We start from the raw sequence: 16,258 nt of genomic DNA, 5'->3' as shown, positions 1-16,258 counted from the left end.
TACACCACACTTTACATGTTTGATATTAGAGAAGCTTCCATTAAAGAAAATCCTCTGAGTTAGTTAGCTCTGAATCCACAATATGGCAGAGGTTGAAAAGCCATAACACATACGTTTTCTCAACAACAGGTTGGGGCGGCAGCGTAGCCTAGCGGTTAGAGTGTTGGACTAGTAACTGAACGGTTGCAAGATCAAATCCTCAAGCTGGCAAGGTACAAATCTGTTGTTCTGCCCCTGAACAAGGCAGTTAACCCTCATTGAAAATAAGAATTTGTTCTTAACTGACTTGCCTATTAAAATAAAAAAAATAACAAAATGGTCAAAAATATCAAAGGCTGCACTGAAACCTAACAGTACAACTCCCACAATTGTATTATTATCAATTTCTTTCAACCAATCATCAGTCATTTGTGTCAGTGCAGTGCATGTTGAGTGCCTCTCTCTATAAGCATGCTGAAAGTCTGTTGTTAATTTGCTTACAGAGAAATAGCATTCTATTTGGTCAAACACATTTTTTCCCAACAGTTTGCTAAGAGTTGGCAGCAAGCTGATAGGTCTGCTGTTAGAACCAGTAAAGGCTGCTGTACCACTCTTGGGTAGCGGAATAACTTTGGCTTCCCTCCAGGCCTGAGGACAGACTCAGATGAAAGATATGACAGATGGGAGTGGCTATATAGTCAGCTACCATCCTCAGTAGCTTTCCATCTAAGTTGTCAATGCCTAGAGGTTTGTCATTATTGATCGATAAAATAATTTGACCACCTCTCCCACACTAAAAATCAAAGTTACAATGCTTTTCTTTCATTATTATTTTTATTTTTATGCATGAACACCATGGCTCACTGTTCGTTGTTGGCATTCCCTGCCTAAGTTTGCCCACTTTACCAATTATTTTAACGATTAGTTAATTGGCAACATCAAATGGTTTAGTGATGAATAAGCCATCTGATTCAATAAAAGATGGAGTTGAATTTGTCTTTCTGCCATTCATATCCTTTAAAGTACTCCAACATTGTTTTTCCATCATTATATCATTGATCTTGGCTTCATAATACAGTTTCTTCTTCTTTTTGTTGAGTTTAGTCACGTAATTTATCATTTTGCAGTAAATCAGCCAGTCAGATGTGCAGCCAGACTTATGAGCCACTCCTTTTGCCCCATCTCTTACAACCACACGGTTTTTCAAATCCTCATCAATATATTGATCCTTGACAGTTCTAAGTCAGTTTCCTAACAGGTGCATGTTTATCAATAATTGGAAGAAGCAATTTCATAAATTGTAGCGTCTGGATGCTCCTTATTAATCATATCAGGCTAAATACAAATATTTTAACATCATCCACATAAGTCACAGCAAAAAAAATAGATGATCTCTTATATACTATTTTAGGCCCAGCTTTCAGGAACTTTGCCTTTCCTGGATATAGCCACTATATTGTGATCACTGCATACAATGGGTACGGATATAGCTTTAGAACAAAGTTCTACAGTATTAGTAAAAATGTGATCAATACATGTGAATGATCTTGTTCCTGTAGTGTTTGTAAACAACCTGGTATGTTGATTAATAACCTGAACCAAATTACAGGCACTGATTACAGTGAGAAGCTTCCTCTTGAGCAGACAGCTTGATGAAAACCAGTCAATATTCAGGTCCCCAAGAAAGTAGACCTCTCTGTTTACATCACATACACTATCAAGCATTTCACACACATCACTTAGATTCTGACTGTTAGCACTTGGTGGCCTAGCAAAACCATACAATTATAGGCTTTAGATGAGGCAGGTCAACCGGCAACCACACATTTTCAATAACACTTGACATGAGATCTTCTCTAAGCATTATATGGATGTGGCTCTGAAAATACAGTGCCTTCAGAAATTATTCATACCCCTTGCATTTTGTTGTGTTACATCCTGAATTCAAAATGTAGTACATATTTTTTCTCTCTCACCCACCCAGCTACAAACAATACCCAATAATTACAAAGTTTGCAAAATTATTGAAAATGAAATACAGAAATATCGAATTTACATACAGTAAGTATTCACACCCCTGAGTTAAGCACCTTTGTCAGTGATTACAGCTTTGAGCCTTTCTAGGTAAGTCTAAGAGCTTTTCACACCTGGATTATTTGTCTATTATTCTTATCAAAATCCTTCAAACTCTGTCAAACTAGTTGTTGATCATTGCTAAACAACCATTTTTGGGTCTTGCCATAGATTTTGAAGTAGATTTAAATCAAAACTATAACTTGGCCACTGAAAATCACTGTCCTCTTGGTAAGCAACTCCAGTGTAGATTTGGCGTTGTGATTTAGGTTATTGTCCTGCTGAAAGGGGTATTCATCTCCAGTGTCTGGTGTAAAGCAGATTGAACCAGGTTTTCCTCTAGGATTTTGCCTGTGCTTAGCACCATTCTGTTTATGTTTTATCCTGAAAAACCCCCCAGTCCTTAACGATAAAAGCATACCCATAACATGATGCAGCCACCACTACGCTTGAAAATATGGAGAGTGGTATTCAGTAATGTGTTATATTGAATTTGCCCCAAACACTCCAGTTTGTATTCAGGGCAAAAAGTGAATTGCTTTGCCACATTTATTGCAGTATTACTTTAGTGCCTTGTTGCAAACAGGATGCATATTTTGGAGAATTATGTTTTTGATTCGGTACAGGCTTCCTTCTTTTTTTACATTTTACATTTTAGTCATTTAGCAGACGCTGTTATCCAGAGCGACTTACAGTAGTGAATGCATACATTTCAAACATTTCATACATTTTTCTTTTTTCTCCGTACTGGAGAAACGTACTTTTCACTCTGTCAATTAGGATAATATTTTGGAGTAACTAAAATGTTGATGCATCCTCAGTTTTCTCCTGTTGGTGAATTCCCTGAGCGGTTTCCTTCCATTCCGGCAACAGTTAGGAAGGATGCCTGTATCTTTGTAGTGACTGGGCGTGTTGATACACCATCAAAAGTGTAGTTCACAACTTCACCATAGTTAAATGGATATTCAATGTCTGTACCAATCAGTGCCCCTCTATGCAAGGCATTTAAAACCTACCTGGTCTACAGTTGAAGTCGGAAGTTTACATACACTTAGGTTGGAGTCATTAAAACTCGTTTTTCAACCACTCCACACATTTCTTGTTAACAAACTATAGTTTTGGCAAGTCGGTTAGGACATCTACTTTGCATGACACAAGTTATTTTTCCAACAATTGTTTACAGACAGATTATTTCACTTATAATTCACTGTATCACAATTCCAGTGGGTCAGAAGTTTACATACACTAAGTTGACTGTGCCTTTAAATAGCTTGGACAATTCCAGAAAATTATGTCATTGCTTTACATGCTTCTAATAGGCTAATTGACATAATTTGAGTCAATTGGAGGTGTACCTGTGGATGTATTTCAAGGCCTACCTTCAAACGCAGTGCCTCTTTGCTTGACATCATGGGAATCATGGGAAAATCAAAAGAAATCAGAAGAAGAAATTGTAGACCTCCACAAGTCTGGTTCATCCTTGGGAGGAATTTCCAAATGCCTGAAGGTACCACGCTCATCTGTACAAACAATAGTACGCAAGTATAAACACCATGGGACCACACAGCCGTCGTACCGCTCAGGAAGGAGACGCATTCTGTCTCCTGGAGATGAACGTACTTTGGTGCGAAAAGTGCAAATCAATCCCAGAACAACAGCAAAGGATCTTGTGAAGATGCTGGAGGAAACAGGTACAGTATCTATATCCACAGTAAAACGAGTCCTATATCAACATAACCTGAAAGGCCGTTCAGCAAGGAAGAAGCCACCGCTCCAAACCGCCAAATGTCCTCTGGTCTGATGAAATAAAAATAGAACTGTTTGGCCATAATGACCATTGTTGTGTTTGGAGAAAAAAGGGGGAAGCTTGCAAGCCGAAGAACACCATCCCAACCGTGAAGCATGGGGGTGACAGCATCATGTTTTGGGGGTGCTTTGCTGCAGGAGGGACTGGTACACTTGCGGCGGCAGGTAGCCTAGTAGTTAGAGCGTTGGACTAGTAATCGAAAGGTTGCAAGATCGAATCCCCAATCTGTCGTTCTGCCCCTTAACAAGACAGTTAACCCACTGTTTCTAGGCTGTCATTGAAAATAAGAATATGTTCTTAACTGACTTATCTAGTTAAATAAAGGTAAAATAAATAAACTTCACAAAATAGATGGCATCATGAGGTAGGAAAATGATGTGGATATATTGAAGCAACATCTCAAGACATCAGGCAGGAAGTTAAAGCTCGGTTGCAAATGGGTCTTCCATATGGACAATGACCCCAAGCATACTTCTAAAGTTGTGGCAAAATGGCTTAAGGACAACACAGTCAAGGTATTGGTATTGGCCATCACAAAGCCCTGACCTCAATCCTATAGAAAATTTGTGGGCAGAACTGAAAAAGCGTGTGCGAGCATGGAGGCCTACAAACCTGACTCAGGTACACCAGCTCTATGTCATGTCCTAACCCTTGTAAGAGGTCATTTTCCATAGTAGAGTGGTCAGGGCGTGACGGGGGGGTGTTTTTGTGTTTCTGTTTTATTGTGGGGGTTCTAGATTTCTATCTCTATGTTTTCCTTTTCTATGCATTGGCCAGGTATGGTTTCCAATCAGAGGCAGCTGTCTATCGTTGTCTCTGATTGGAAGCCATAGTAGCCTGTTTCCTATGTGTGGGTGTAGGTTGTTAATTTTTGAGTAGTGTTTGCCTGCTCTGCGTTACGGCTTTATTGTTTTGTTATTTAAAGTGGCTGGTGCATTGCATTTAGTTTCACGATTAATAAATAGATGTGGAACTACGAACACGCTGCGTTTTGGTCTGATCCTTCAGAAAGACGTGACAAAACAACCCACCAAAAAAGGACCAAGCAGCGTGGGAGGAAGTATCTGGAGTCATGGACTTGGGAGGAAATCCTGGATGGGAAAGGACCCTGGAGCCAGGCTGGGGAGTATCGTCGCCCGAGGGAGGAAATAGAAGAAGTAAAGAGGGAGCGACGATACTATGAGGCGCTATATCCTCCAAGAGGCAAGGTGGAGAGGCAGCCCCCCCCAAAAATGTTGGGGGGGCATACGGGGAGTTTGTCGATGTCAGGGGGGAGCCCTGATCTAACTTCCTGTGCTTATCGGAGAGAGCCGTGGAGTAAACCGGAGCCAGTCAGGCAGTCAAGCGCAGAGCTCGATGCAAGATTCCGAAGAGAGGTACTGCCGGAAAGGGCACTGCGGAATGGGCGTGCTGAGGGGCGAGCAATGGGTTATGGTGTGATGCGCACTATATCGCCCATACGCACTCACAGCCCGGTGCGGTCGGTGCAAGCTCCTCACCGGTGTAGGGCGAAGATGGTCATTGAGCCAGGAAGGAGTAGGCCTTCTCAGCATGCAAGGTCTCCAGTTCGCCTCCATCATCCGGTACGTCCTGTGCCTCCTTCCCGCACTTGCCCTGAGGTGCGTGCTACCAGTCTGGCACCACCTAGGCCAGTTCCACGCACCAGACTTCCAGGGCGCATGCCCAGTCCGGAGTGTCCAGTTCCTGCCCCACGTACAGAACCTCCAGCGACGCTCCCCAGTCCGGAGCCTCTAGCGTCGCTCCCCAGTCCGGAGCCTCTAGCGTCGCTCCCCAGTCCGGAGCCTCTAGCGTCGCTCCCCAGTCCGGAGCCTCTAGCGTCGCTCCCCAGTCCGGAGCCTCCAGCGTCGCTCCCCAGCCGGAGCCTCCAGCGTCGCTCCCCAGCCCGGAGCCTCCAGAGACGGTCCGCAGCCCGGATCCTCCAGCGGCGGCTTGTAGCTCGGAACCTCCAGCGGTGGTTGGCAGCGCAGAGCCTCCGGTATTGATCTACAGTCCGATTCCTCTAATGATGCACAGGTCGGTGGTACAGAAGCGGAGGGATCTGTGGGCGGAACGGGGGTTACGCCCTGAGCCGGAGCCACCTCCGTTGCTGGAGGATCGGAGGGAGAGGAAGGTTCTGGGTGGAGCACGAGAGCCACCATAGACTTTTTCACCCTCCCTACCCTCCCTTTGTGTTTGGGGTTGTTTTGTTGGGTTTTTGTTTGGGTGCAGTCGGGGTCTGCACCTTTGGGGGGGTACTGTCACGTCCTGACCCTTGTAAGAGGTCATTTTCCATAGTAGAGTGGTCAGGGCGTGACAGGGGGGTGTTTTGGGTGTGTTTTGGGGTTTCTGTTTCATTGTGGGGGTTCTAGATTTCTATCTCTATGTTTTCCTTTTCTATGTGTTGGCCAGGTATGGTTTCCAATCAAAGGCAGCTGTCTATCGTTGTCTCTGATTGGAAGCCATACTTAGGTACCCTGTTTCCTATGTGTGGGTGTGGGTTGTTAATTTTTGAGTAGTGTTTGCCTGCTCTGCGTTACGGCTTTATTGTTTTGTTATTTAAAGTGGTTGGTGTATTGCATTTAGTTTCACGATTAATATAAAGATGTGGAACTACGAACACGCTGCGTTTTGGTCCGATCCTTCAGAAAGCCGTGACACTCTGTCAGGAGGAATGGGCCAAAATTCACCCAACTTATTGTGGGAAGCTTGTGGAAGGCTACCTGAAACGTTTGACCCAAGTTAAACAATTTAAAGGCAATGCTACCAAATACTAATTGAGTGTATGTAAACGTCTGACCCACTGGGAATGTGATGAAAGAAATTAAAGCTGAAATAAATCATTCTCAGCTATTTTTCTGACATTTCACATTCTTAAAATAAAGTGATGATCCTAACTGACCAAAAACGGAATTTTTACCAGGATTATAAATGTCAGGAATTGTGAAAAACTGAGTTTAAATGTATTTGGCTAAGGTGTATGTAAACTCCGACTTCAACTGTATGTAGTTGAATCTGTGTTTGAAATTCACTGCATGACGGAGGGACCTTACAATTATTTGTATGTGTGAGATGAAGTAGTCATTAAAAATCATGTTAAAAACTATTATTGCACACAGAGTGAGTCCATGACACTTATTATGTGACTTGTTTCGCAGATTTTTACTCCTGAACTTATTTAGGTTTGCCATAACAAAGGGATTGAGTACTTATTGACTCGAGACATTTCACCTTTCCATTTTGAATCAATTTGTACAAATTCTGAAAAACATAATTCCACTTTGACATTATCTTAATTTAACCCATTTTAAATTCAGGCTGTAACACAACAAAACGTGGAAAAAGTCAAGGGGGGTTAATAATTTCTGAAGCCACTATATCCAGCAACTCCTCCCTTATAAGCATTCCTGTCTCGTCTATATATGTTATTTCATTGTATTGCTACTGCTGTATTATCGAAGGAATTATCTATGTGAGTCTCAAAAATTGCTAATATATTAATGTTATCTGATGTTAGCAAGTTATTGACTTCATGAGCTTTACTTCTAAGGCTACATATATTATTATGGGCTATTTTCAGCCCTTTCCTGGGTAGTTTATCAGAGATAGACATAAGATGGAAAATAAATAAAGCAAGAAAAAAACAAATATTCAGCTGTCCATTAATCAGTTGGTGTGTGTGTGTGTGTGTGTGTGTGTGTGTGTGTGTGTGTGTGCGCTGCGGGCTTGAAGCTACAAACCAATAGGCTTGGCTCTCTCATCCCTTCCAGGCTTCTGGGAGGGAGGGTGGACAATGAGCCTGTCATAGCGGATGTACGCAATGTCCCCACACACTCTCGCAGATTTCATGGCTGGGATAACTTCTTTCCTCTTTTGGTGCACAGCTTCAGGAAAGTCCTCTTTGAGGAAGACGTACGTTCCTTTCAAGGTCTTGGCTCTTTCCAGAACAGCTACCTTTTCATTGAAACTCAGAAATTTGACCACTATCGTGCTTGTCACCTGGGACGGTGGTGAGTTTTCCAGTCCTCTTGGTGCGCTCCACCTCAATCTTCCTGTGGTCCATCTTCAGTTTCTCTGAGATCCTTTCTCTCACTTTGTACTCAGACTCCAGGTCTTGTGGAGATTCTGCAATTTCGTCCACAACAACGATGTTCCGCCTTGATTGTCCCTCGATTATCTGATTTCTCCATTGTTATCATGGATTCACATAAAGAACTGATGTCCTCTATAAATGACTTACAAATTGCTGTCATCTTGCAGTTCTCCTGTTTAAACTCACTGAGCTGACCCTGGGAGAACTGCAAACTGTTGTCCAGGTCCCTGACCTTTCTGGTCCTGGACCTCTTTGTAGCAACTGATAATGTAATAACAGTTAATAAATGTAATACCTGCAAATAACATAATAACTTTAGCATTTATAATGTAATACATGCAGATAATGTAATAAATATTCTGACCACATAACGTAATATCGTGTTTGTGCTTAATGTAATAATTATTATAGTTAAATTACATTTCCGTTGATTATTACAATATAAAGTGGTAACTTTTTCATCAATAGTGTAATAACTTAAACCAATAATGTAATAACAACACAATTTATTTCATATCATGCATACTAAGTGTCACACACTTGAGAAACACTTTGCATTTGTATCCATTGCCACAACAAACTTGCGCCGTTACAGAGCGTAGATGGTACCAGACTCATGTCCAGATCTCTCTCTATCATTTACACATACAGACAGACTCACTGGGTGTGTTTTGGGGGGATCAATAATATTGTCAATTGAAAGTTGATATTACTGCTAGAGTCAGGTTTAGAGCTAGGATTCAGGAATATGTTTTGGTGCACAGTCAGCTATTACAGAAGCATGATACTTGATAAGCATGAAAATAAAAAATAATTGTTGTTTTAGATTGTTATTACATTATTGGTTAAAGTTACTACACTATTCATGAAAAAAAATGTTACCCACTTCAAATCAAATTTTATAGGTCATATACACATGGTTAGCAGATGTTAATGTGAGTGTAGCGAAATGCTTGTGCTTCTAGTTCCGACAGTGCAGTAATATCTAACATGTAACCTAACAATTTCACAACAACTACCTTATACACACAAGTGTAAAGGAATGAATAAGAATATGTACATATAAATATATGGATGAGCAATGGCCGAACGGCATAGGCAAGATGCAGTAGATGGTATAGAGTACAGTATATATATATGAGATGAGTAATGTAGGGTATGTAAACATTATTTAAAGTGGCATTGTTTAAAGTGACTAGTGATACATTTATTACATCCAATTTTCAATTATTAAGTGGCTAGAGATTTGAGTCAGTATGTTGGCAGCAGCCACTCAATGTTAGTGATGGCTGTTTAACAGTCTGATGGCCTTGAGATAGAAGCTGTTTTTCAGTCTCTCGGTCCCAGATTTGATGCACCTGTACTGACCTCGCCTTCTGGATGACAGCGGGGTGAACAGGCAGTGGCTCGGGTGGTTGTTGTCAATGATGATCTTTTTGGCCAGGAGGGCAGGTAGTTTGCCCCCAGTGATGCGTTGTGCAGACCTCACTACCCTCTGGAGAGCCTTACGGTTGTGGGCGGAGCAGTTGCCGTACCAGGCGGCGATACAGCCCGACAGGATGCTCTCGATTGTGCATCTGTAAAGGTTTGTGAGTGATTTAGGTGACAAGCCAAATTTCTTCAGCCTCCTGAGGTTGAAGAGGCGCTGTTGCGCCTTCTTCACCACTCTGTCTGTGTGGGTGGACCATTTCAGTTTGTCCGTGATGTGTACGCAAAGGAACTTAAAACCTTCCACCTTCTCCACTACTGTCCCGTCAATGTGGATAGGGGGGTGCTCCCTCTGCTGTTTCCTGAAGTCCACGATCATCTCCTTTGTTTTGTTGACGTTGAGTGGGAGGTTATTTTCCTGACACCACACTCCGAGGGCCCTCACCTCCTCCCTGAAGGCCGTCTTGTCGTTGTTGGTAATCAAGCCTACCACTGTAGTGTCGTCTGCAAACTTGATGATTGAGTTGGAGGCGTGCATGGCCACGCAGTCATGGGTGAATAGGGAGTACAGGAGAGGGCTGAGAACGCACCCTTGTGGGGCCCCAGTGTTGAGGGTCAGCGGGGTGGAGATTGTTGTGGAGTGGAGTTGTTTCCTACACTCACCACCTGGGGGCGGCCCGTCAAAAAGTCCAGGACCCAGTTGCACAGGACGGGGTCGAGACCCAGGGTCTCGAGCTTAATGACGAGTTTGGAGGGTAATTATCATAATGTAATAATCAACCCACAATGTAATAATGTAATATTTATTACATTATGCACAACATTTTTATTACGTTATTGCCATTGTATTACATTAAGTAAAATACTTTGAAATACGACTTAAGATATTTTCTGGGGGTATCTGTACTTTACTATTTATATTTTTGACTACTTTTACTTTTACTTCACTACATTCCTAAAGAAAATAATGCACTTTTTACTCCATACATTTTCCCTGACACCCAAAAGTACTTGTTACGTTTTCAATACTTAGCAGGGCAGAAAAATTGTCCAATTCACACACTTATCAAGAGAACATCCCTGGTCATTCCTACTGCCTCTAATCTGGCTGACTCACTAAACACAAATGCTTTGCTTTGTTTGTAAATTAAGTCTGAGTGTTGGAGTGTGCCGCTGGCTATCCGTAATTTTAAAAAAACATGAAAATCGTGAAAATTTGGTTCGCTTAATATAAGGAATTTGAAATTATTTCTACTTTTACTTTTGATACTTATTTGAGTATATTTATATTTGAGCAATTACATGTACTTTTCCTCCACTGTCAGTTGCTACAAGGTCATACATTTTTTATTAGTTGACACCAGTATTTGGACACAACACATGAAGCTATTTTCTTGTTGTTGTAACAACTGCTCATAGAGCTATTTTTGTTTGTTTAAAAGATCCTTCCCCTGTGATAAAGAGACACCACTGTCCTCAACGGTACTCACAGCCAGTCAGTGGTTGTAAGCTTGTAATGCTAACGTCATGTTGCATGTAAACAACTCACTTGCAAAAATGCACTCATTGAAAATATTCAATGCGAGCTCCATGTTTTCCGGAAATGTTTACTGCAGGACATGAACGGATAGGGCTCTGGAAGGATGTCTGTCTACAGAGACTACTCTTCTTGTGTCAAGTCATTTTGAATGAAAGTTAACCCGTAACTGGTTTGCTTCTGGTATATTAACTGGAAAGTGTTAACACCAAACATGTCAGCCATGAGACTTTTAATGTTGAATCAAAATTATGAAGACACTCCCAAAGAGCTTGTTGCATAAGTCTGACTACCAAAAACTGCCATGTGCTTCATTCCAAAAACACTTCGGGAACGTGTAGGCCTCTTTCTTAAAGGGATAGTCCAATATTTGGGCATTTTGAAGGAAGTTGCTAACTAGCATTAGCGCAATTGCAAGTTGTCTGTACACTTCCAATCATTGCGCTAATGCTAGTTAGCAATGGCTCACAAAACGACCTTCAACTTCCTTCCAACTGCACGCAGAAACATAGCAATGCTATCCATGAGTTCATATTGAAGTCTGAATTGATCCCTAGTTGAATGAAATACCCTTAAAATAAGATGGAGTGGCAGGGTTGCTTAAAACATTGTGTGCCTCTTCCCAGTAGCAAAAAAAAGAACCTTCTGCGCATGTGCAGGATTCTCTACTATTTTTGCTCCCAACACTGCCACTTCCCTCTCCTGTGTGTGTGTGTTCAAGTTTAATTTATTTTTGATCATTTTGGGATACAATGTTAATGCCATATTTCCTGTGAAATATCACCACAACCTAGCAACCACTGTTGCTTGTACTTTAGCTCTTGCCTTGATTAAGTGGCTACACTAGCTAGCTAGCACTTTCCTTGCCATGATGATAATAGAACTATTCAACAGTGGATAAACCCCCACAAAGGTCACTGTAACCCGACTTGCTGTGCATGCTATCCCCACTGAATAGACAGTATCCCGGTGACATCCAGATGGTTACCAATACCAATATAATATTTCTCATGAAGAGATCCTACTTGGAATTTTAAAAAACTTAAGAGGAAAACATTTAGCCAATACACTACTGGCAGTGACACTGTCTCTGATCCTGTCCTAGCTCGCATGTCTCACAGCATCTGTAACACATGCGCAGAATGTGATTTGTTTTTTTGGCTCTGGGTAAGAAAAGTCTGATTTGGTCATGCAGCCTTGGCTTAAATAAAATGTATGATCTTACTTCTCTTTTGGAGCCGAGTTCTCCTCCTTGTCTTCCTCACCCATATCCATTGACTGGTGACTGTCTGCTGATGCATAACTCAGAGTCGGGGACTCTGCTCTCTCCAGAAGGACTCTGAAAGTACAATAATTCATAACTTCGAGGAGTAGAAGCATCAAAGGTCAACTAATTAGTATTGCTATCAACTTCAACAAAATGCCATAAAGTAGGGGAATATTTTACCTGCAGATTCAAAGGTTAGGATTAGGCCTTAGGGATCGAAATTGGTTAAGTTTACGATTAAGGTTAGGTTTAGGCTTAAGGTCAGCTTTGGGGCCGTGAGGTTGGGGGTCAAATCTTTTTGAGAAGTCTTCTTTGAAAAGAATAGTAAAACAACACTATGAGAGGTGGATATAACAAAACAAAATAAAAAATGAATTCATTGGAATTGACGTCAAAATGAATACAGTCAATCTCTCACCCCTGGAATTTCTAAAAACCTGTTTTCGCTTTGTCATTATGGGGTATTGTGTGTAGATTGATTAAATAAATGTTTTTCCTCATCAATTACATTTTAGGTCTGGATACTTTCCGAAAGTGTTTTTTGGAAAGTATTTAATGGTAGGTTTATTTGAACAGTGAGAGACAGAATAACAACAAAAATATCCAGAAAAAACGAATGTCAGAAATGTTATAAATTGCATTTTAATGAGGGAAATAAGTATTTGACCCCCTCTCAATCAGAAAGATTTCTGGCTCCCAGGTGTCTTTTATACAGGTAACGAGCTGAGATTAGGAGCACACTCTTAAAGGGAGTGCTCCTAACTGCAGCGTGTTACCTGTAAAAAAGACACCTGTCCACAGAAGCAATCAATCAATCAGATTCCAAACTCTCCACCATGGCCAAGACCAAAGAGCTCTCCAAGGATGTCAGGGACAAGATTGTAGACCTACACAAGGCTGGAATGGGCTACAAGACCATCGCCAAGCAGCTTGGTGAGAAGGTGACAACAGTTGGTGAGATTATTCGCAAATGGAAGAAACACAAAAGAACTGTCAATATCCCTCGGCCTGGGGCTCCATGCAAGATCTCACCTCGTGGAGTTGCAATGATCATGAGAACGGTGAGGAATCAGCCCAGAACTACACGGGAGGATCTTGTCAATGATCTCAAAGCAGCTGGGACCATAGTCACCAAGAACACAATTGGTAACACAATACGCCGTGAAGGACTGAAATCCTGCAGCACCCGCAAGGTCCCCCTGCTCAGGAAAGCACATATACATGCCCGTCTGAAGTTTGCCAATGAACATCTGAATGACTCAGAGGACAACTGGTGAAAGTGTTGTCGTCAGATGAGACCAAAATGGAGCTCTTTGACATCAACTCAACTCGCCGTGTTTGGAGGAGGAGGAATGCTGCCTATGACCCCAAGAACACCATCTCCACTGTCAAACATGGAGGTGGAAACATTATGCTTTGGGGGTGTTTTTCTGCTAAGGGGACAGGACAACTTCACCGCATCAAAGGGACGATGGACGAGGCCATGTACCATCATCTTGGGTGAGAACCTCCTTCCCTCAGCCAGGGCATTGAAAATGGGTCGTGGATGGGTTTTCCAGCATGACAATGACCCAAAACACACGGCCAAGGCAACAAAGGAGTGGCTCAAGAAGAAGCACATTAAGGTCCTGGAGTGGCCTAGCCAGTCTCCAGACCTTAATCCCATAGAAAATCTGTGGAGGGAGCTGAAGGTTCGAGTTGCCAAACGTCAGCCTCGAAACCTTAATGACTTGGAGAAGATCTGCAAAGAGGAGTGGGACAAAATCCCTCCTGAGATGTGTGCAAACCTGGTGGCCAACTTCAAGAAATGTCTGACCTCTGTGATTGCCAACAAGGGTTTTGCCACAAAGTACTAAGTCATGTTTTGCAGAGGGGTCAAATACTTATTTCCCTCATTAAAATGCAAATCATTTTATAACATTTTTGACATGCGTTTTCTGGATTTTTGTTGTTGTTATTCTGTCTCTCACTGTTCAAATAAACCTACTATTAAAATTATAGACTGATCATTTCTTTGTAAGTGGGAAAACGTACAAAATCAGCAGGGGATCAAATACTTTTTTCCCCCACTGTATATATATATATATAAAAAATTGCATATCTTAATTTCCATAATTAACTAATAATATGCATAATAATGTAGGCAGTTCACAAGAAGGATTGTTACCTATAACCAAAACTGCCATTACAAAAATCAAATTTTTGGCACACAATTATTATTTTAGCATACAATTATTGTGATTTTTTTATTTAACCTTTATTTAACTAGGCAAGTCAGTTAAGAACAAATTATTATTTACAATGACGGCCTACCTACAGGGTCAGCCCCTGGAGTAAATTAGAAATAAGTGCCAAGGACACATCGACGGGTTTTTCAACTTGTCGGCTCGGTTATTCAACCCAGCAACCGAAACGCTCTAACCGCTAGGCTACCTGCCGCCCATCAATACACACACAAACACACACACACACACACACACACACACACACACACACACACACACACACACACACACACACACACACACACACACACACACACACACACACACACAATTATACACACTCAACCTTCCCCCCCACACAAACAACCACCAGCTTAGATGCTCAACAGTTGTTCCATCCCCGAGCCCAACTCAATAGAAAACTTGATGTGCAAATGCATATACAGTAGTAGCTGTTTGAGAAGACATGCAAAACTGAGCAAGAATGGGGAGATTTGATTAACCAATGTCAAGTCCTAGCTGACGGAGATCAGAGTTACTGCAGCTAGTGTTGCCAGCACTGCCACTGCCTGGGTGGGGGCACCCCACCGGAATCCCCACCGGCTAGGGACAAGGTCGTCAAGGTTCTCATTACCAGATTTGAGAAATTCCTTGTATATTATGCTCACCCATCAGGGGGCTTTGGCTTTGTTGGACCAACCCTGCCAGGCAGGCTCAGAGTCTTGAGGGGGCAATGCTACTTTAGTGGGTCTCTGACCACATTTATTCTTCTGTTATAGCTGCATACTTATAGTAGGCCCATAAAAAAGATAAGAACTCCTTATTGTATGGGCCGCTCAGGTGGGTGTCTAGGGTATTGGGTTGGGGACTGTTCAATAATGATAGGACAATAAATAAATAAACTACAATCCGTTCAGAAATTTGTGGTCACTTAAAAATGTTCTTGTTTTCCATGAAAACATATATGAAATTAGTTGCAAAATGAATAGGAAATATAGTCAAGACCTTTGCAAAGGTTATAAATAATGTATTTTAATTGAATTAATAATTGTGTCCTTCAAACTTTTCTTTTGTCAAAGAATCCTCCATTTGCAGCAATTACAGCCTTGCAGACCTTTGGCATTCTAGTTGTCAATTTGTTGAGGTAATCTGAAGAGATTTCAACCCATGCTTCCTGAAGCACCTCCCACAAGTTGGATTGGCTTGATGGGCACTTCTTACGTACCACACGGTCAAGCTGCTCCCACAACAGCTCAATAGGGTTGAGATCCAGTGACTGTGCTGGCCACTCCATTATAGACCAGAATACCAGCTGACTGCTTCTTCCTGAAATAGTTATTGCATAGTTTGGAGCTGTGCTTTGGGTCAATGTCCTGTTGTAGGAGGAAATTGGCTCCAATTAAGTGCCGTCCACAGGTTATGGCATGGCGTTGCAAAATGGACTAATAGCCTTCCTTCTTCAAGATCCCTTTTACCCTGTACAAATCTCCTACTTTATCACCACCAAAGCACCCCCAGACCATCACATTGCCTCCACCATGCTTGACAGATGGCGTCAAGCACTCCTCCAGCATCTTTTCATTTGGTCTGCATCTCACAAATGTTCTTCTTTGTGATCCAAACACCTCAAACTTAGATTCGTCTGTCCATAACACTTTTTTTCCAATCTTCCTCTGTCCAGTGTCTGTGTTCTTTTGCCCATCTTAATCTTTTCTTTTTATTGGCCAGTCTGAGATATGGCTTTTTCTTTGCAACTCTGCCTAGAAGGCCAGCATCCGGAGTCGCCTCTTCACTGTTGACGTTGAGACTGGTGTTTTGCGGGTACTATTTAATGAAGCTGCCAGTTGAGGAC

The 16,258-nt window shown here is 41.9% G+C and overlaps 1 protein-coding gene across 1 annotated transcript in view; it reads right to left on the bottom strand.

The window, feature by feature from the left end:
- Window positions 1-16,258, bottom strand: part of LOC115190188 (uncharacterized) — a 114,792-nt gene that overhangs the window by 85,653 nt on the left and 12,881 nt on the right. The window contains exon 5 of the mRNA XM_029748679.1: window positions 12,140-12,253. Within this exon, the coding sequence (XP_029604539.1) occupies window positions 12,140-12,253 (114 nt within the window). The remainder of the gene's footprint in view (window positions 1-12,139; window positions 12,254-16,258) is intronic.

Source organism: Salmo trutta, chromosome 4 (assembly GCF_901001165.1).
Source record: "Salmo trutta chromosome 4, fSalTru1.1, whole genome shotgun sequence".
NCBI classification, from domain to species: Eukaryota; Metazoa; Chordata; class Actinopteri; order Salmoniformes; family Salmonidae; genus Salmo; species Salmo trutta.
Note: the sequence above shows the minus strand (reverse complement) of the source record. Positions and strands in the feature narration are given on the sequence as shown.